The sequence below is a fragment of the Xyrauchen texanus genome, chromosome 43 (assembly GCF_025860055.1).
Source record: "Xyrauchen texanus isolate HMW12.3.18 chromosome 43, RBS_HiC_50CHRs, whole genome shotgun sequence".
NCBI lineage: Eukaryota > Metazoa > Chordata > Actinopteri > Cypriniformes > Catostomidae > Xyrauchen > Xyrauchen texanus.
In genome coordinates this window covers 32804097-32826596 of record NC_068318.1, presented here as the reverse complement: position 1 = coordinate 32826596, position 22500 = coordinate 32804097, and the positions used below count along the sequence as shown (strand labels likewise).

Sequence of the window (22500 nt, the reverse complement as noted above, 5' to 3'; positions counted from 1 at the left end):
ATGCAAAAGAGTCCTGAATGTGTTAACATGTCCCAAAATCTATTTAAGAGATTTAAAAGAGTGTGGGGGGTTCTGGGTATCTCAGCGAGTATTATCGCCGACTATCACACCTGGAGTCATGAGTTTGAATCCAGGGCGTGCTGAGCGACTCCAGTCAGGTCTCCTTAGCAACCAAATTGGCCCGGTTGCTAGGGCTGTGGGGATCGAACCAGTAAACTTCTGCTTACCAGTTATGCGCTTTAGCCCACTACACCAGCACCATACCATCATGTATAGCGATTCCGAAACACAATGTCAGCGCAGAAGGACGTGTGGTTGCACGAGGTGATATATATATTCAAGTCCAGAGTCACCAGTAATCCATTGGTAGTTTGACTTCCTGAAGAGGGTAAACGCTGTGACTCTTTCAAACTTTCAAAACTATCGTTTGTTTGAGCAGCCTGACATGTCAACTTGTGACTCAACTAATGATGTGAGTTTTGTGTTTGTTCAACCGATGTTTGAGAAACCTGTATGAAAACAGCTATTATTTTCTCTAATTGTGTTCTATGACGCCATTGGTGCAGAAATGCCACAATTTAGCTTTTAAGTCACACTTAAAAATTTCTGAATGTCACTGCGTTCGAAAACAAAATATCAAAGTTTTATTTAAGTTTGGAACACGATAAACAACAGATGTAGTGTTGAAAATAGAGACACTTTATGTTTGTCGGTGTGTTGATCTAATGTAGTGACATTCAGGTTGTATCATAACGATAGCATTTGATTTATTTAATGCATCTTTTAGTAGTTCCAGAGCAAATGTTTTTTTGTAAAGTGTGTCTCCTGAAAGCAGCGTGATGTGTTTATGAGGCTGTTTAGAAGCTGCTCTCATGTATAATTCACTGATGCTCTGGGAGAAAGACGGTTTGCAAGCGTCGCTCCTTCAGTCGAGTGAGAATAACCCAGTGAAATTGCCGGAGGTGATTTTAGAAGCCTGTATTTTATAACACTTTCATCAAAATACTTTGAGTTTGATATCACGGTGCTGTTTAATGAGATGCAGCTTAAACCAGACCTGCCCAAAACCCATCTAAAACCATCAGATTGACCATGTTGGGAGACAAGCTAAGACTAGCAAACCAGCTTAGGCTAGTTTAAGAGTTTGTTTTGCATCAGGAGTGCCGGTGTCCCCTCAATGGTTCTCAACTAGCTTCACCAGCTAATATTGGTTCTGGTCCACCAATTAGACCACCACTATCTTGTCGCGCATGTCGATTTATGTTAGACTAAGCTGGTCTTGTAAGCAAGTCACAATCTGTAAATACAAGCATTCAGATCACTCCTCTCTTGATTCCCCTCCATGTTCTTGTCTTTTGTCCAAATGAAGCCAGATTCGGAGGAACCACCAGCCGACCCGTCAAATCCAGACACTAAGGAGCGGACAGAGGAAGCTCTTCCGGCGGACACGCCATCCTCAGACGTGTCCACAATCACCTCCGACCCCGGAAGCTCGGAGAACACTGACGCTCATGTACGTTCTGCTCGAGAGGGTTCATCGAAAGATGTCCTTTTTTATCAAATGACTTCATTACTGGGTATTATTATGCAAATGCTATAAATAAAACAAAAGGATTTAAATGTTTGGCACTTTTGAACTTTTCTTAATTTAGCTAGAGCCAAATAATAACTTTGAAGACCCTGTGAATGTTGATGAATTTGCTATTGAGACGGGATGTTGGCGTGGGACATATCGAATGGCTTTAGTTTTGTTTGTTTTTTTAAATAGCTTTAAATAGTTTTTTTTAATTAATGTCAGCAACATCCGTCTAGACTTAAATCATAGATGTGAACCATGATTTGATAGTAATACTTGCTATTGATGCTTGGAAAGAGATTGTACTTATATTTAAAGGGGATGGACATTTTCATTCAAGAGAGCATTTTATGTGTGATTAGTTTTTTCAACCAAATCATTTAAAGGGACAGTACACCCAAAAATGACAATTCTCTCATCATTTACTCAGCCTCATGTCATCCCAGATGTGTGTGACTTTCTTTCTTCTGCAGAACACAAATGAAGATTTTTAGATGAATATTTCAGCTCTGTAGGTCCATACAATGCAAGTGAATGGTGACCAGAACTTTGAAGCTCCAAAAAGCACATAAAGGCAGCATAAAAGTAATCCATAAGACTCCAGTGGTTTAATCCATGTCTTCTGAAGTGTTATAATTGGTGTGTGTGAGAAACAGATCAATATGTAAATCCATACAATGCAAGTGAATGGTGACCAGAACTTTGAATGATCCGTTTCTCAGCCACACCTATCACTGAGAAACTTACAAAATAAAATGTTTTTTTTTTAAATAATTATTTTTCAATTCATTAACTTGTACTTCATTCTTTAATAATTCTTCAAAAAAATGTCTCCTTTTCTCCCCAATCTGTAACGCCCAATTCCCAATGCGCTCCAAATCCTCGTGGTGGCGTAGTGACTCACCTCAATCCGGGTGGGGGAGGACGAATCTCAGTTGCCTCCGCTTGTGAGACCGTAAATCCCCGCAACTTATCATGTGACTTGTTGAGCTCGTTACCGTGGAGATGTAGCGCGTGTGGAGGCTTCACGCTATTCTCCGCAGCATCCATGCACAACTCACCACACGCCCCACCGAGAACGAGAACCACATTATAGTGACCACAATTAGGTTACCCCATGTGACTCTACCCTCCCTAGCAACCGGGCCAATTTGGTTGCTAAGGAGACCTGACTGGAGTCACTCAGCACGCCCTGGTTCAAACTCGCGACTCCAGGTGTGATAGTCAGCGTCAATACTCGCTGAGATACCCAGACCCTCCACCAACAAGTAATTTGGAGAATAAAATGTTATTGAAAACTAAGAGACGTATCTTAACGTTATTGCTATCGGATCCATTGACGATCTTTCTGAAGTCTGAACTATTCACAGATGACTGCGTGATTAAGATGACCAATGAAAACATTCTTGAGGGTTTAGTCATGACTGTGGCTGTGGTTTGGGCTTAAGTGGTCAAATCACACGCAATTTATACACTATTTTCACAGCAGCGTCATCTATGATTTTTGACAGAATGACAAAGAGGCTGTGAGGGATTGACTTAGTCTCTTCAATGGGCTGTACTGCTGTTTAATGTGTTTTTGGATCATTCAGTGGACAAAACATTGATAAAATATCTTTCCAAGGTCATTCAGTAGACCAGAAAATCATAATATGTCATCCTGGTGCTTAAATTGCTTTATATTGTTCATGGCATTGAAGAGACGGTAAATCAATCCCTCATAGCCTCACTTTCATTCCCGTTAAAAATCAAAGATGTCGCTAGCGTGAATAAGGTCTATGCCTCTGCATGCAAGATGATGTCATCAATATTTACAAGCATATATCTGCTACAGGTTAATTTTGTCAGCTTTTAAAAGTACACTAGCATATAGATTAGCATATAAAAGCCACAAATCTCACATTTTCATTTCACAGGGTCATCAAATATTAATTTTAGTTAGCCTTATAATAATAATAAGTAATAACACAATGATTTAAACACAATTTATAATCAATGACTAATCATTTATTTTGGATTTCTCTGAATAAAAGGTACGTAGTTTATCTTAACAAAACCTAAAGAGCGTGTCTGTTTGTATAAGTGATGGTTATTTGCACCTGATGGGGAAAGAATTGTGTTTTATGCTTGTTTTTATAGACTGAGAGTTCAGGCATCGGGATGGAGAAGTCATCCAGTCCTGATACAGAATCGAACCCGCTCAGCACCAGCAGCTCTAATGAACAGGTCGTGTCACCTGGACTGAAGGTGATCATTTGCACTTGTTAAACTCCAAACTCTTCGCCTTCACCGTATCTTGTGACACTCATGACTAGAGGTTGATCGATAGTGGATTAATCGGTCGATAGTTTTTGGAACGCCCAATTCCCAATGCGCTCTAAGTCCTCATGGTGGCGTAGTGACTCACCTCAATCCGGATGGCCGAGGACGAATCTCAGTTGCCTCCGCGTCTGAGACCGTCAATCCGCGCATCTTATCACGTGACTTGTTGAGCATGTAACCATGGAGACGTAGCGTGTGTGGTTGCTTCACGCTATTCTCCGCGGCATCCACTCACAACTCACCACACGCCCCACCGAGAGTGAGAACCACATTATAGCGACCACGAGGAGGTTACTCCATGTGACTCTACCCTCCCTAGCAACCGGGCCAATTTGGTTACCCCATGTGACTCTACCCTCCCTAGCAACCGGGCCAATTTGGTTACCCCATGTGACTCTACCCTCCCTAGCAACCGGGCCAATTTGGTTACCCCATGTGACTCTACCCTCCCTAGCAACCGGGCCAATTTGGTTACCCCATGTGACTCTAACCTCCCTAGCAACCGGGCCAATTTGGTTACCCCATGTGACTCTAACCTCCCTAGCAACCGGGCCAATTTGGTTACCCCATGTGACTCTACCCTCCCTAGCAACCGGGCCAATTTGGTTACCCCATGTGACTCTACCCTCCCTAGCAACCGGGCCAATTTGGTTACCCCATGTGACTCTACCCTCCCTAGCAACCGGGCCAATTTGGTTACCCCATGTGACTCTACCCTCCCTAGCAACCGGGCCAATTTGGTTACCCCATGTGACTCTAACCTCCCTAGCAACCGGGCCAATTTGGTTACCCCATGTGACTCTACCCTCCCTAGCAACCGGGCCAATTTGGTTACCCCATGTGACTCTACCCTCCCTAGCAACCGGGCCAATTTGGTTACCCCATGTGACTCTACCCTCCCTAGCAACCGGGCCAATTTGTTTACCCCATGTGACTCTACCCTCCCTAGCAACCGGGCCAATTTGGTTGCTTAGGAGACCTGACTGGAGTCACTCAGCACGCCCTGGATTCAAACTCGCATCTGCAGGGGTGATAGTCAGCGTCGGCTGATAGTTTTTCAAATCCACAGCATAAATCAAAATTTTCCACTCACTGTAGAATAATGCTTTGCATCATAAAATTAAAATGCCTCCGTGTTGATTGAGATTTTGAGTTTGTAACAGATTTGACATTCCCTAGCAATACTTCAATAAAGTACTCCCACACTGGCACCTTCTTCAAAGCCTTTACCATCTGAAATGAATGAAAATATGAATTTACATATTACAGGTCAATTGTGTTTGTTGTACAGCTGTAACATAAAACACTGCCTTACAAAACCAAATAACTACAGTATGCTTCATCACGACCAACAATAGTATTTATTTTATATAACTGAAATCTATGAATGATGTACAAGAAAGGAAGAGAGAAAAAGGGCATAAAAATCATCTTAGGTCGTCTTTTAAAATGTAAGTTTAGAATGGCATTGTACAGTGTATATTGGATATCCATGTGTCCTCACATGGTCACGTTGTATATTTTCTGGGGCGTAGATTCCAGGGGGGATGGGGGGGAGGTATCGCCCAAATGATCAAAACAAGCAAGTACATGATCAATGGAAACATGTAAATTCTTCATACTGTAACCCCACCAATGTTCGAGCTAAATCTACGCCATTGTGTATTTTATATAACGATGTGCCCTCACATGACTCTCAGATTTATATATATATATATATATAAGTTTGGCATTAACATGACATTATGATTTACTATTGATGAGTTACTTCTCTACTTTGCAACCAGTGACGGATTATGACTTGCAAAGGCTCTGGGGCCAATTATCTCAAGGGGGGGTGGGGAGGTGGATTGGTGGTTCTTTGTTCATGCCCAAAAGTTGTTGAGTTGGGGGGGTGTTCATGCCCAAAAGGGTTTTCAAGCGGAGGGATCACCAAACTAGATTGCGCAGCCTTAAAGCCCAGGGCACCTCCGGGCAGTCAAGGGCCCCTGGGCACTGGCCCCATTGGCCCGGTCTGTAATCCGTCCCTGTTTGCAACAAAAACCTTTTCAGTGCACTCATGTTAATAACCATTTTTAGATTCCTCCGGTAGGAGGAAATCTATTGTTATTGACGGTTTTATTATTATTATTATTATTATTATTATTATTCCTCTTCTCCTTGCACTCCAATATCTAAAATCACTGGTCAAAAATGTTCTAATTTGGCACATTGATACATCAGGGTAACTGGTACCCCCACACCAAGAATGCCCCACATTCGCCCATAGGGGGTGCTACAGGCCACGCCCAAATTTATGTAATTTCCACCCCATTTGTACAATCGCTTTGTAACATTGTGCTAACCATTCGAACAGCTAATGTTAGCATCCTGTTATAAAAAAGTGAATTATCATTTGTCTTAAATTATTTATTTATCATGCCATGACTATCTGAAATAATAACGCGTACTACCATGTCAATGTTTTAAATCCGCATTTGAAGTTTAAGTTTAATCACGTGACACAACGCACTCCGTGCCGAGTCAGTGATTGTTTTTATTTAACCCTCTAGAGAGTGCAAACAGCCCTCACATGTAAAATAATGCCATGGATGAAGGAATCAACTGATGGAATGTGACAGTTCTCTTCTTCTCCTCGTTTAGGAAAGTTCATCATCAGGATTGGACGACTCTCAAACATTGTGCCCAGACCAAGCTACGGCACCCAATACATCGAACGAGAAGGACCCGGCTCACCCTGAGCCCAGCTTGACCACTGACCCAGCTAACGAGAATGCCAAGGATCATTCAGCTGCGTTCAACACTCACAATAATCACAGCAGCACTTTACTGCATAGATTCCCGTTCCAGCCGACATATTCAAACCTGCCCGCCCGGAACTACCTTCCAGAGAACTGCTACACGCTGCCGCTACACCGTGATAGCTTCGCCCGAGGCGGGCACACTATGCCAGCCTGTAACGGCGCATCTAAAGGTGAGCAGGAGTCTGCCGTAGCCGCCGTCAGCCATCCGATCTTAGGCGGGACTCTCCGTTTGAGACCGTCTCTGGATCTCACTGTGGATGATCACCTCGGGCCGCTGCCACACCTGTATTTCCAGGATTTGAACAGGATGCAGACGCTCATTCCGCAGAAACGTGCCAGCACGGTGAGTCTGGACACGATGCGTAAGGACCCACGTTGGAGAGACCCGAACTTGCGTGAGGTCATTGCCATGTTGAGTCACCCGATGGACCCGGTGAAGTCCAACGCCGCGGCGTACCTGCAGCACCTGTGCTACGAGAATGATAATGTCAAGCAAGAGGTAAGGCAGCTCGGAGGAATCCCCATCCTGGTGGGGCTCCTCGACCACCCCAAACCAGAGGTCCATCGCAAGGCTTGCGGCGCGCTGAGGAACATCTCGTTTGGCAGGGACAGTTTCAACAAGGTGGCCATTAAGAATTCCAACGGCATTCCGGCTCTGCTGAGACTCCTGCGGATGACGAGCGACGTGGAGGTTAGAGAGCTCGTCACAGGTGTGCACAACCCCGTCATTTTGAGAAGTGCACCAGTATCTGGTATGACCAGTATCTGGAGTGTTTTAGAGACTGGTGTGCTGGGACTCCTCTGGTTTGTGCATCATTCTGAATTCTGAATGCCTTTTAAACGTCTCAGTTTTAAATAGGACTGGGTGATATATTGAATATTCATGATATAGTTGCAATGATTTTGCTGATGATATAAAATAAATAATTCACAGAGTAATTTCCCGATACTCCAGGGCCGCACCATTAATCAAGATAACATCAGAATGGCAATATGGTCATATGGGATTATTAAACTGGAAAAGCTGTGAACATAGTTTATGTGCACTTCCGAATAATCAGTTAACCTGCTGTTCTGTGCATGCGCAGGCTCATGAGCTCGTGGTTGTGCCGCTTTTAGAGCAGTTTACGTGCATATTGAAAGAAAAAGTCTCCATGTTGCATCCATAGACTGTAAAAAAAAGATGGCCGACGCCCCTTCGCTCTTTTCCATTGGTGAGAACTGAAGCCGCCAGTGTCCCGATATGGTGCTGACATCTTGGGACTTGAGTCTGCGCAGTTGCGATTTCGGGACCAGACCTGCGCAGTAGTGAGCAGGAAGTAAAGCCGTGAAATCAAGGCCCCGCCCTCTCTCTCGCTGAATCAATCGCAAGCACACGCCCCTTTTGACTTTTGACGGTGTGAAATAATTAATTATAGAAATGTAGATATTAAATTTAAAGCTCCAATCTCCTCAGTCCTCCGAAGATCCTGAAAAAAAGTCAGTTGGTGCATCAGTGACTACTTCGCTCAGAGAACCTGTCAATCACAGCTGTCAATCATGATGTCACAGCAGCGTTTTTATAGCATCAAATAACTAAAAACAAACTTATTTTGAAAACAAACACTTGAAATGACATCAACGTGATAGAAACGACAGTAAATGACAGAAACTATCTTTGGAAAAAAGATATGTGAAGTGTAATTTAATTGTTTAGTTGGTCTCATGTCCCGTTGAATAACATGGGGAGGCGGGGCTTATGACCTATACTAGGACCAGTCACCGGGGGGCGATCGAGACGTTCTGGCTTCACTTTTGAGGGCTTGTGCGGCACACTTGATTGCATCCATAATCGATGCAGAACATTGTAAACTACAAACTGCATTTTAAGTGTCAAAAGAAAAGCTCCAGGTGAATGTGAAGTAAACGGGAAATATATCACTTTTATACAAAACAAATCTAATCATCAAAATTATCATGAAAAGTCAGTATTATATTATCATAATAAACTTGACTGGCCCCACAGTAATCATTTGGTAAAACATTTATTTTTATATATATTTTTTTAAATATATGAAGGTAAATAATGTTTCATTGTATATAAAGAATGCACTATATACTTAATGTTAAAGTGCACTTTAATTAAATTGATTAAATCTCATTCTCCCTTGTGTTCATGGAAACATGCCTGTATAATATTTAAATACATTTTTATTCAATGCCTTTAAAATATTGAATCTACTTGGCCACAGGAGCTGTTTGGATGAAATTCTTTAAGTAAAAAATCACTTTTGAGACATTACAAAGCAAATACATCATGATCGAGATGATACATTTGAATTGAGTTTACAAGCGGGTGAAGAATTGTAATTAAAATTTATTGAAGTAGAATTAAAATTGAATGAAATGAAAAGAAATGTCGTTTTTAAAGCTTTAAACATTTTTTAAACTGTTTTCCACATTAATTGCCCATAATCGTGTATATGGGTATGTCCAGGGGCTGCAAAATAGCCCAAGGGGGTCTGGAAAATATAAAAACAAAAAAGTGAGAGTTAATTTTAATTTTTAATTTGTATAGAGCTTTTTTCACAACACGCATTGTTTCCTAACAGTCAGAAATAAAAACTAATCTGCATGTATTTTTGTGGTTAATTATTGATTTATTTATTTTTTCTAGAACATTTAGATTACTCAATATATTTATAGGTCATATTCTTTAAAAATGCTTTGGAATAGTATTTATTGTGAAAAGTGCTGTAGAAATAGATTTGGATTGAAGGTTTATATATCTAACGTTTTAGTCTATCATTGTCATTAAATTAGAAATTAAATATAATGTTTAATAGAAAATATATACAAAAATAATTTTTGTCTTTAGTATAATGACAATTTTAAAGCCAATAATTTAATTTGCTAACATGTTGAAGAACTAGTCAAAATGGCTCTTTTAACAAGCTGCATGTATAATTACAAATGTCGGTCCCTCGCAAATGTTTTTATCATATTTGGGGGTTCTTTGCATTAAAACGTTTGAAAACCCCCAATAGAAGACACAGAACATACAGACTTGGCTGGTAAACAGAATCACTCTGCTAGATCAGCCTGGACCATCATGGAACTTCACTGCTGGAAAGACCGGATTAGACCCTCGTGCTGGTGTAATCCGGTCTTTCCCGCAGTGAAGTTTGATCTTCTCTTGTAATGTTTCTTCAGTCATTCTGACGACCCGTTGTTCATCAGGAACCCTGTGGAATCTCTCCTCGCACGAGCCTCTGAAGATGATGGTCATAAACCACGGGCTGCAGACGCTCACGGAGGAGATCATCATTCCACACTCGGGTTTGAGGGGCGACCCCAACGACCCCGCCACACCTGGAGATCCGGAGTGGAACACGGTCTTCAAGAATACGTCCGGATGTTTGAGGTTCGTCTGTAGCTCATTTGTCTTTCAATGCAGTTTCAGGGATGTTCACTCTCGGTCGTGTGTTTGCAGGAACGTGAGTTCAGATGGCGCCGATGCGCGTCAGAGACTGCGCGAGTGTGAGGGACTCGTGGACGCGCTTCTACACGCGCTTTATTCTGCTGTTGCCAAGAGAGACATAAATAACAAAGTAAGAATTTGAAGTAGATATTCAGATCACGACACACCTGCACACTTGCACACCTGCACACTTGCACACCTGCACACTTGCACACCTGCACACCTGCACACCTGCACACCTGCACACCTGCACACCTGCACACCTGCACACTTGCACACCTGTACACCTGCACACCTGCACACCTGCACACCTGCACACCTGCACACCTGCACACCTGCACACCTGCACACCTGCACACCTGCACACTTGCACACCTGCACACCTGCACACCTGCACACCTGCACACCTGCACACCTGCACACCTGCACACCTGCACACCTGCACACTTGCACACCTGCACACTTGCACACCTGCACACCTGCACACCTGCACACCTGCACACCTGCACACCTGTACACCTGCACACTTGCACACTTGCACACCTGCACACCTGCACACCTGTACACCTGCAGCGCATCTGATCATGAATTAGAAACAGCAAACAAATAGACTCAGAGAGAGAAGAAAAATAATGTACTGCTGACTGAGACAGTTCACATATAAATGAATATTCTGTCATCATTTACTCACCCTCATGTTGTTCCAAACCTGAATGTCTGACTCTCTTTTGTGGAACACTAAAGGAAATATTGAGCAGTATGTTCACGCTGCTCTTTCCCTACAATGTAAATTGATGATGGTTTTATAAAAAGGACTGAAACATTATAAAAGTATCCTAAAAGTGGTCCGTTTGATCTTTTGTGTTATATTCCAAGTCATCTGAAGCAATATGATCGCTTTGTGTGAGGAAACGATTCTAAAAGTGACGCACGAAGGATGTCAGTGATGCTGTATTTGCACGGACTTGTCTCATATTTGACCGCAATATGCCAAATTAAAATCTGTGTAAAGTCTAATGGGTTTGGAATGACAAGAGGGTGAGTAAGTGAACACGTTTACATGCACTTAGAAAACGGTTTTTCCAGGGTTTTAGCAGAAAGCTGCGTTCTGAAACGTCATGTAAACTAAAACGCTGGTTTCCGAGAATGTGGTTTAACACATCTAGGTTTCCCGGTAAACTGATGGAGGTTTGAAGAGTGCGCATGTGCATGATCAGACTGCATATCTAACTAAGGATGGAGCCCAACAACTAGTCAACACAGCGGAAAGAATTCAACATGTCTGGGAGCACAGTGGGAAAAGCAACTTCAAACTATACCATTTATAAACACCACTGTGAAACATAGACGGTCCCTCACGTTCATGTATATGCACTCAAGTACACCGGGGGAATCCCAGAGTTTTATGTAAGAGGAAAACCCCACTATTGCAGCGTAGTTCTGCTGCAGGTCGCGATAGAAAGTGGAAGGAAACAAACATGGCAACAACTCTTGTATATCTGGAAATAAAGTGAAGCAACAGTGAATAAAACGGCAGAGTATGTATAGTATACAGGAGTAACGAGAAGGCCGATAACACAGCTCGTGCAAATCCATACACCAATTTCGAGCCTTAACCAGCTTTCTGATGTCGTAGTGATGACAGATTTGAAATCTTTTACATATATTTACTCTTCTATTATAGGTTACAGAGTCTGCGCTATATATGCATTTTGTTCAGTGCATTTAATATTAATGTTTGTCATTTTTCCTGCTGTTTTTCATATGTACACCTGTGTTTCTCACACGTTTTTGCAGTCGGTGGAGAACTGCGTTTGTATTCTGCGGAACCTCTCCTACCACGTACACAAGGAGGTGCCCGGAGCTGAAAAATGTCATATGCATGAAGCCAATCACACTGTGAAATCAGGCGGCCCCTACAAGAAGAAAGAGGAGTCGGACCGCTTCAACGGACGCGCAACCAAAGGTCAGACATTTACCGAATCAATGGCGATTCATTGGAATATACAGGCGAGGAAAAGCAGGCGGTAAACTAAAGTTTATTTAAAAGAGATGTTTGTTTACATTTTGTATCGTTAATGGCAGTAGTTATTCCTCAAATAATGTTCAATGATGTTGAAGAGCGCTATAACTTGTGTGTATCCAGATGTGCGATATATTCAAGTGCACTTGGAATGTTAAAGAGATGATTCCGGTCTGTTCGGTCCAGATTGTCCTCTGCTATGAAGTACTCAGGACTGACCTGCAAGTTTGTAATTCCGCCATACAAATTACGTTCAGCATTATGTGGGCGCATTTGCGTCGTTGCCTGATTTGTTTTGTATGTTTAAATTATGTAATAATTTCCTAAAAGAGTCCAAAATAAATACAATAAAATCCCAATAATAACCAGAAAAATTCAGATTTGGTGCACAGGGGGGTCTGTCTATCTCAGCGAGTATTTCCGCTGACTATCACACCTGGAGTCGCGGGTTTGAATCCAGGGCGTGCTGAGTGACTCCAGTCAGGTCTCCTCAGCAACCAAATTGGCCTGGTTGCTAGGGAGGGTCTTGGTATCTCAGCGAGTATTAACGCTGACTATCACACCTGGAGTCGCGGGTTTGAATCCAGGGCGTGCTGAGTGACTCCAGTCAGGTCTCCTTAGCAACCAAATTGGCCTGGTTGCTAGGGAGGGTCTTGGTATCTCAGCAAGTATTAACGCCGACTATCACTGCTGGAGTCGTGAGTTTGAATCCAGGGCGTGCTGAGTGACTCCAGTCAGGTCTCCTTAGCAACCAAATTGGGCCGGTTGCTAGGGAGGGTAGAGTCACATGGGGTAACCTCCTCGTAGTCACTATAATGTGGTTCTCGCTCTTGTGGCGAGTTGTGTGCGGATGTCGCGGAGAATAGCGTGAAGCCTCCACACGTGCTACGTCTCCATGGTAACATGCTCAACGAGTCACGTGATAAGATGCGTGGATTGACGGTCTCAGACTCGGAGGCAACTGAGATTCGTCCTCCACGACCCGGATTGAGGCGAGTCACTACGCTACAACGAGGACTCAGAGCGCATTGGGAATTGGGTGCTACAGATTGGGGAGAAAAACAAAGATTTGGTGCACACCGGACTTCTAACCGGCCAAAACACACATGGGACTCTTATTTTGAAATGACGGAGACTTGTCGTTACAGAACTCTGTTTTTAAGTATTTACCACATTAAGCTTTTTATAGCCTATATATTAACCAGACGAACTTAAATGACGAGACATACAATATATGTTCTAAAGGAGCACGTTTTCATATAGTTAAATGTTTAGTTGCATGCCCTCGCGTCAATTTAGAACTCTTATCTAATCAAAATGACAAAATATGCATTAAAGTGAGAACGAATTTATGGATGAATGTTGTCAGTGATGAAAGTTTGAAGAACACAGAGGAATACATTTTTGACGATAACCGATAGTTCCAAAGCATCTGTCTGCATCGATTAATCGGTAAAACTGATATATCGATTTAGCTCTATTTGAAGTGTGACGTGCTCCACTGCACACACACACACACACACTAGACAACAGCTGCTCTTGTTGATTGACATGAGTGTGTGTTTGTGTGTGTATATGTGTGTGTGTGTGTGTGTGTTCGTGTATACGTGTGTGTGTGTGTGTGTTTGTGTATATGTGTGTTTGTGTATATGTGTGTGTGTGTGTGTGTGTGTTTGTGTATATGTGTGTTTGTGTATGTGTGTATATGTGTGTTTGTGTGTGTGTGTGTGTGTTTGTGTATATGTGTGTTTGTGTGTGTTTGTGTTTGTGTATATGTGTGTGTGTGTGTTTGTGTGTGTGTGTGTTTGTGTATATGTGTGTGTGTGTGTGTGTGTGTGTTGTGTATATGTGTGTATATGTGTGTGTATACGTGTGTGTGTTTGTTTGTGTGTGTGTGTTTGTGTATATGTGTGTGTGTTTGTTTGTGTATACGTGTGTGTGTGTATGTGTGCGTGTGTGTGTATGTGTGTGTGTGTTTGTGTGTGTATGTGTGTGTTTGTGTGTATATATGTGTGTGTGTGTGTGTATATGTGTGTATATTTGTGTGTGTGTGTGTGTGTGTGTGTGTGTGTGTTCGTGTATACGTGTGTGTGTGTGTGTGTTTGTGTATATGTGTGTTTGTGTATATGTGTGTGTGTGTGTGTGTGTGTTTGTGTATATGTGTGTTTGTGTATGTGTGTATATGTGTGTTTGTGTGTGTGTGTGTGTGTTTGTGTATATGTGTGTTTGTGTGTGTTTGTGTTTGTGTATATGTGTGTGTGTGTGTTTGTGTGTGTGTGTGTGTGTGTGTGTGTTTGTGTATATGTGTGTATATGTGTGTGTATACGTGTGTGTGTTTGTTTGTGTGTGTGTGTTTGTGTATATGTGTGTGTGTTTGTTTGTGTATACGTGTGTGTGTGTATGTGTGCGTGTGTGTGTATGTGTGTGTGTGTTTGTGTGTGTATGTGTGTGTTTGTGTGTATATATGTGTGTGTGTGTGTGTATATGTGTGTATATTTGTGTGTGTGTGTGTGTGTGTGTGTGTGTGTGTGTGTGTGTGTGTGTGTGTGGTGTTCAGGCAAACGACACGCAGTGAGTGAGAAGAGCAGCGGTGTCGATCTGCCCAAGAGGAGTTCACCCATGAAAGGTGCAGTGTTTGATTTCATTTACATCCTGCCAGATTTCACCCTCCAACCATCATCCGTTCTCCATTTAATATCTAACAAGTAAAAAACAGTAAATGCATAAATAATGTAACATGTTCTCTCTTTAATCGCACACTTTGTGCTCCTAATGTGATATTAAACAAATGACCATGTAGACAAGCTGTGCGCTTGTGTTCTGGATTGGCTTTTGTGATGATTTATGAATATATATTAAATGCTCATTTTGTTTGGTGAAGGACATTGTAGTGCGCAAATAACTAGTCACGACTGGTCGCACGTTGCATGAGTTGCATGGGAGACCACAGTTCAATCCCCAATCAAACGAGGAAGTAATCACGTTTGTATAAACAATCATGAGCGTGATAAAGGGGCTGCATTTTTGTGGCTTGACAATATAAATAATAGTTTGATATAAAACTGAAATAAAAAGACAAACACACACACACACAGGTGTCGGACAGCTGCCCGTAACTCACTCTCTCTCTCACACTGCCGTCTCCGGTCGGCCTTTATCACTCTCGAGCGCTAATCAGCCCAATATTAGGGGCCGGATGTGTGGAATCACGACCCGCCCTCTGCCCTGCCACAATGATAAAGGCTGAATAGAAAAATTAGCAATTTTGTAAATGCATAAACAACAGCAGAAGTGTGATTTATCTTTAAACACTAAAGTATTCGTTATATTACCAAGGGTCAGATACTGAAAGATTGATTGTGTGCTCAACATTTGTCATCACGACGCATCAGTTGTGCAGGCCGGTCGCAGGAAGATCAGAAAACGATTTACGCTGGAGATTAAATTGATCTTTGGGTCTAGAGCGCACCGGTGGCGTGTTAAAGCGTTCTCTGTCAGATCACAGTGTGGCGTGTTTCGCTCTGTGAGAGATTGAAGTGGATGAAAGCGTTGTGTGCCGCGCAAAACACTTTGTACTTTAAGACAACTCAACGGAAATTTCATGTAACTGGGTCACAAAGTCTGAGAGAGACAAAATCCCCAAACCAGCACACAGTTTTCTCAGTCCTACAGTCTGACATGACCCCAGACTGTTTGATAAATGTTTGATAAAATTGCAAAGTAAGTATATGTAATTGGTTGTGCTGCTTTTGATTTATGTACTGTAATTCAGTAAACAGTACTTTATTATAGTGAAGAGAAAAACACTGAGAATAATGTCAAAAAGAAAGCTTAATTTTCATTATACAAAACACAATTTCTCTTCATATGGACTTTTCACAACAAGACATTATTTTCCTTAAGTAGCAAATGATGCACAGAAAATAATGCGCAGTCTAATGATAAAACCGGCTTCATATGTCACACCAAAATCAAATGATTGTGTGCTTGACCTTGAGATTCACCCTTCAGTGTATTAGACATCGGACACGCTCCGCTATGACAGCTGAAAGTTTCTCGAGAGCGAGAATAAAAGACACTTTTGTTAGTGTTTAAATCAAGCATCACTATTGCTCAGAGAGATTTAATGTATTAATTTAATGTAATGTAGTGGAGTGGTGGTGGTGTAGTGCTCTAAGCACATATCTGGTAATCTGGTAATCAGAAGGTCGCTGGTTCGATCCCCACAGTCACCACCATTGTGTCCTTGAGTAAGACACTTAACTCCAGGTTGCTCCGGGGGGATTGTCCCTGTAATAAGTGCTCTGTATAATACATTGGTACTCAGAAGGTTGCTGGTTTGATCCCCACAGTCACCACCATTGTGTCCTTGAGTAAGACACTTAACTCCAGGTTGCTCCGGGGGGATTGTCCCTGTAATAAGTGCTCTGTATAATACATTGGTAATCAGAAGGTTGCTGGTTTGATCCCCACAGTCACCACCATTGTGTCCTTGAGTAAGTCACTTAACTCCAGGTTGCTCCGGGGGGATTGTCCCTGTAATAAGTGCACTGTATAATACATTGGTAATCAGAAGGTTGCTGGTTCGATCCCCACAGTCACCACCATTGTGTCCTTGAGTAAGACACTTAACTCCAGGTTGCTCCGGGGGGATTGTCCCTGTAATAAGTGCACTGTAAGTCACTTTGGATAAAAGCATCTGCCAAATGCATAAATGTAAATTTATTCAATGTTAACATCTGTCTGCTTAAAGTAGGCAACTAAACCAGTGGTCCCGGCAACATTTTTATTTTTTTATAGTGAAGTACATACTGTAAATGATGATAAAAGCCAAAATATTACATGCCGTTGATCAATATTTACAGAGTAGTCCATTATTTTGCACACATTTGGTTTTCCACCTTTCAAATGTGTAAAACATTTGCATTTATGCATTTGGCAGATGCTTTTATCCAAAGTGACTTACAGAGCCCTTATTACAGGGACAATCCCCCCGGAGCAACCTGGAGTTAAGTGCCTTACTCAAGGACACAATGGTGGTGACTGTGGGGATCAAACCAGCGACCTTCTGATAACAAGATATGCGCTTAGCCCACTACACCACCACCACTCCACTCCAGATAGCACGTGGAGCTACGTTGAGAGCCCCATATCTCTGAGATTCAACCATGTAGGGCGTTAAAAATGAGTATACAGTCAGAAAAGTTTGTTCTGAAGCAGAATTTAAAAGGATATGAAGATATCTTTAATGCTTCTGGATTTATAGACACTCCAACTTTGGAAAAATAACACAAAAAGTGTTTTTTTCCATTTTTGGACTCACGCCGGTGTCACATAATGCAACAGAAGGTGCTGATCTCAACTGATTTTAGAAATAGATCTACCCATCTCTGAGTAAAAGTGAAATCATGATGCTGACATCTTTCTAAGGATATTTGTTTGACCTGTAGTTTTGCTCGTAAATCATAGGTGAAATGGTCATTTTGACTCTTCTCTATGAAATGATGGATTACTCAGTAAATATTGATCCACAGCATTTAATATTTTGGCTTTCATCATAAGATAAAATATAAATGACAAAATAATACATTTCAGCCATGGAAGTTTGTAAAAAAAAAAAAAGATATTTTTTTTGTACAAGGAATATCCCAGCAGCCCGTTCAAACGTCAAACATTCCCATGAAACGTCAGTGTTCTCATGAATCATGAATGTTAACGGAGGCTCAGATGTTCAGATGTTTGTGGATCTGTGGCTGTTTCTGCAGGCCTGGAGCTTCTGTACCTGCCGGAGGTGGTGCGACTTCACCTGTCACTCCTCAAACTGAGCCAGAACCACAATACGCTGGAGGCTGCGGCCGGAGCGCTTCAGAACCTGTCTGCTGGACACTGGGCCGTGAGTGTTCACTTACAGTGTAGTCTCAGACAACATGCCCCTGGACTCGCCTACAGTCTGTTCACTGACTGTCTGATGTATGTTGCACACCAAACTGGAAAGCACTTTCTTGATCTGGCAAGCTCTAATCTGATTAGCTGGATTCATGCGACTTTAGAGAGGAACGGCTTGTGGATACTTCATTTATTCACTTGCAACATTAAAACATGTAACTTTGAAATTTGTATTCTTTGTATTGAGCCACGAGTTCAGTGTGTAACGTTTTGACCATCTTTTGGTCATGCGTCCTCTCATTATATGGAATCGCAGGTCAGAGTTCACCAAATTTGATCTTTTGTTCACAGCGAGCTTGTGCTTTCGGATGTGTTTTAATGGGAGTGAATGGAGTTACTAAGCTGCATGTGAACAGTCAATGCATGATGTGCTGATTTTTTCCTTTCTTCTTGCCTTTGTGACTTAGTGATTGTGTTTGTACTTTGTTAAAAACAATAAATATGTCTAAATTTGCTGGTACACTGGCACACAGAAAATCTAAGTGGGCCGTGGAACAGACTTTATACAGTAAGTCTGACCGTGTGAGACTACTCTAGTTTGGTCTTTACTCATGAGACTCCTTAAAATATCGTTTAAACCTCATTTAAACTACATTGCTAAGAAGAAAATCCTGAATTTAAAATCATGATACCAGAAAATCCTGAAACATAATGAAATGTCTTTCTTTTCTCAGTGGTCCAATTATATCCGAGCGATTGTGCGTAAGGAGAAAGGTCTGCCGGTGCTCGTCGAGTTGCTTCATTCTGATGCGGATAAAGTGGTGCGAGCGATCGCCATCGCACTGAGAAATCTCGCCATCGACCACAAAAACAAAGATCTCATTGGTAACATCAGACCTTAAATTGTAAAAAACTTTCTTGTATTTTTGTCATGTTTTTCAGTAAAAATATGCAGTGCTCTGTAACCGTACAGTAGCCATGGTTTTACTCTAGTAATATCGTGCACTGTAATGCACTGTAACCGTACAGTAGCCGTGGTTTTACTCTAGTAATATCGTGCATTGCAATGCGCTGTAACCGTACAGTAGCCGTGGTTTTACTCTAGTAATATCGTGCACTGTAATGCAGTGCGCTGTAACCGTACAGTAGCCGTGGTTTTACTCTAGTAATATCGTGCACTGTAATGCACTGTAACCGTACAGTAGTCATGGTTTTACTCTAGTAATATTGTGCATTGCAATGCACTGTAACCGTACAGTAGCCATGGTTTTACTCTAGTAATATCGTGCACTGTAATGCAGTGCGCTGTAACCGTACAGTAGCCGTGGTTTTACTCTAGTAATATCGTGCACTGTAATGCAGTGCGCTGTAACCGTACAGTAGCCGTGGTTTTACTCTAGTAATATCGTGCACTGTAATGCAGTGCGCTGTAACCGTACAGTAGCCGTGGTTTTACTCTAGTAATATCGTGCACTGTAATGCAGTGCGCTGTAACCGTACAGTAGTCGTGGTTTTACTCTAGTAATATCGTGCACTGTAATGCAGTGCGCTGTAACCGCATACAGTAGCCGTGGTTTTACTCTAGTAATATCGTGCACTGTAATGCAGTGCGCTGTAACCGTACAGTAGCCGTGGTTTTACTCTAGTAATATCGTGCACTGTAATGCAGTGCGCTGTAACCGTACAGTAGTCGTGGTTTTACTCTAGTAATATCGTGCACTGTAATGCAGTGCGCTGTATCCGTACAGTAGCCGTGGTTTTACTCTAGTAATATCGTGCACTGTAATGCAGTGCGCTGTAACCGTACAGTAGCCGTGGTTTTACTCTAGTAATATCGTGCACTGTAATGCAGTGCGCTGTAATTGTACAGTAGTCATGGTTTTACTCAAGTAGTATCGTGTAATGCAGTGCGCTGTAACCGTACAGTAGCCATGGTTTACTCAATAAGTATCGTGTAATGCAGTGCACTGTAGCGTACAGTAGCCATGGTTTACTCAATTAGTATCGTGTAATGCAGTGCACTGTAGCGTACAGTAGTCATGGTTTTACTCTAGTAATATCGTTTAATGCAGTGCACTGTAGCCATACAGTAGTCATGGTTTTACTCTAGTAATATTGTTTAATGCAGTGCACTGTAGCCGTACAGTAGTCATGGTTTTACTCTAGTAATATCGTTTAATGCAGTGCACTGTAGCCGTACAGTAGTCATGGTTTTACTCAATTAGTATCGTGCACTGTAATGCGCTGTAGCCGTACAGTAGCCATGGTTTACTCAATTAGTATCGTGTAATGCAGTGCACTGTAGCGTACAGTAGCCATGGTTTTACTCAAGTAGTATCATGCAATGCAGTGCACTGTAGCCGTACAGTAGTCATGGTTTTACTCTAGTAATATCGTTTAATGCAGTGCACTGTAGCCGTACAGTAGTCATGGTTTTACTCTAGTAATATCGTGCGCTGTAATGCAGTGCGCTGTAACCGTACAGTAGCCGTGGTTTTACTCTAGTAATATCATGCACTGTAATGCAGTGCGCTGTAACCGTACAGTAGCCGTGGTTTTACTCTAGTAATATCGTGCACTGTAATGCAGTGCGCTGTAACCGTACAGTAGCCGTGGTTTTACTCTAGTAATATCGTGCACTGTAATGCAGTGCGCTGTAACCGTACAGTAGCCGTGGTTTAACTCTAGTAATATCGTGCACTGTAATGCAGTGCGCTGTAACCGTACAGTAGCCGTGGTTTTACTCTAGTAATATCGTGCACTGTAATGCAGTGCGCTGTAACCGTACAGTAGTCGTGGTTTTACTCTAGTAATATCGTGCACTGTAATGCAGTGCGCTGTATCCGTACAGTAGCCGTGGTTTTACTGTAGTAATATCGTGCACTGTAATGCAGTGCGCTGTAACCGTACAGTAGCCGTGGTTTTACTCAAGTAATATCGTGCACTGTAATGCAGTGCGCTGTAACCGTACAGTAGCCGTGGTTTTACTCTAGTAATATCGTGCACTGTAATGCAGTGCGCTGTAACTGTACAGTAGTCATGGTTTTACTCAAGTAGTATCGTGTAATGCAGTGCGCTGTAACCGTACAGTAGCCATGGTTTACTCAATTAGTATCGTGTAATGCAGTGCACTGTAGCGTACAGTAGTCATGGTTTTACTCTAGTAATATCGTTTAATGCAGTGCACTGTAGCCATACAGTAGTCATGGTTTTACTCTAGTAATATCGTTTAATGCAGTGCACTGTAGCCGTACAGTAGTCATGGTTTTACTCTAGTAATATCGTTTAATGCAGTGCACTGTAGCCATACAGTAGTCATGGTTTTACTCTAGTAATATCGTTTAATGCAGTGCACTGTAGCCGTACAGTAGTCATGGTTTTACTCAATTAGTATCGTGCACTGTAATGCGCTGTAGCCGTACAGTAGCCATGGTTTACTCAATTAGTATCGTCTAATGCAGTGCACTGTAGCGTACAGTAGCCATGGTTTTACTCAAGTAGTATCATGCAATGCAGTGCACTGTAGCCGTACAGTAGTCATGGTTTTACTCTAGTAATATCGTGCACTGTAATGCAGTGCGCTGTATCCGTACAGTAGCCGTGGTTTTACTCTAGTAATATCGTGCACTGTAATGCAGTGCGCTGTAACCGTACAGTAGCCGTGGTTTTACTCTAGTAATATCGTGCACTGTAATGCAGTGCGCTGTAACCGTACAGTAGCCGTGGTTTTACTCTAGTAATATCGTGCACTGTAATGCAGTGCGCTGTAACTGTACAGTAGTCATGGTTTTACTCAAGTAGTATCGTGTAATGCAGTGCGCTGTAACCGTACAGTAGCCATGGTTTACTCAATTAGTATCGTGTAATGCAGTGCACTGTAGCGTACAGTAGTCATGGTTTTACTCTAGTAATATCGTTTAATGCAGTGCACTGTAGCCATACAGTAGTCATGGTTTTACTCTAGTAATATCGTTTAATGCAGTGCACTGTAGCCGTACAGTAGTCATGGTTTTACTCTAGTAATATCGTTTAATGCAGTGCACTGTAGCCATACAGTAGTCATGGTTTTACTCTAGTAATATCGTTTAATGCAGTGCACTGTAGCCGTACAGTAGTCATGGTTTTACTCAATTAGTATCGTGCACTGTAATGCGCTGTAGCCGTACAGTAGCCATGGTTTACTCAATTAGTATCGTCTAATGCAGTGCACTGTAGCGTACAGTAGCCATGGTTTTACTCAAGTAGTATCATGCAATGCAGTGCACTGTAGCCGTACAGTAGTCATGGTTTTACTCTAGTAATATCGTGCACTGTAATGCAGTGCGCTGTATCCGTACAGTAGCCGTGGTTTTACTCTAGTAATATCGTGCACTGTAATGCAGTGCGCTGTAACCGTACAGTAGCCGTGGTTTTACTCTAGTAATATCGT

General features: G+C 42.1%; 1 protein-coding gene across 9 annotated transcripts in view; it reads left to right on the top strand.

Moving 5' to 3' along the window:
* The window catches only part of LOC127635569 (splicing regulator ARVCF-like), a 29497-nt gene that overhangs the window by 2125 nt on the left and 4872 nt on the right, over positions 1 to 22500 (top strand). For 4 of the 9 annotated variants that reach the window (XM_052115687.1, XM_052115685.1, XM_052115690.1 and 1 more), the window contains exons 2-10: positions 1370 to 1513; positions 3716 to 3823; positions 6542 to 7412; positions 9922 to 10105; positions 10175 to 10292; positions 11960 to 12128; positions 14743 to 14811; positions 17951 to 18078; positions 18806 to 18956. In XM_052115687.1, coding sequence (XP_051971647.1) covers positions 1370 to 1513; positions 3716 to 3823; positions 6542 to 7412; positions 9922 to 10105; positions 10175 to 10292; positions 11960 to 12128; positions 14743 to 14811; positions 17951 to 18078; positions 18806 to 18956 — 1942 coding nt within the window. Of the gene's footprint in view, positions 1 to 1369; positions 1514 to 1538; positions 1578 to 3715; positions 3824 to 6541; positions 7413 to 9921; positions 10106 to 10174; positions 10293 to 11959; positions 12129 to 14742; positions 14812 to 17950; positions 18079 to 18805; positions 18957 to 22500 lie in introns of those variants that run through there. The other 5 variants (XM_052115691.1, XM_052115692.1, XM_052115689.1 and 2 more) reach the window with 5 other exon arrangements.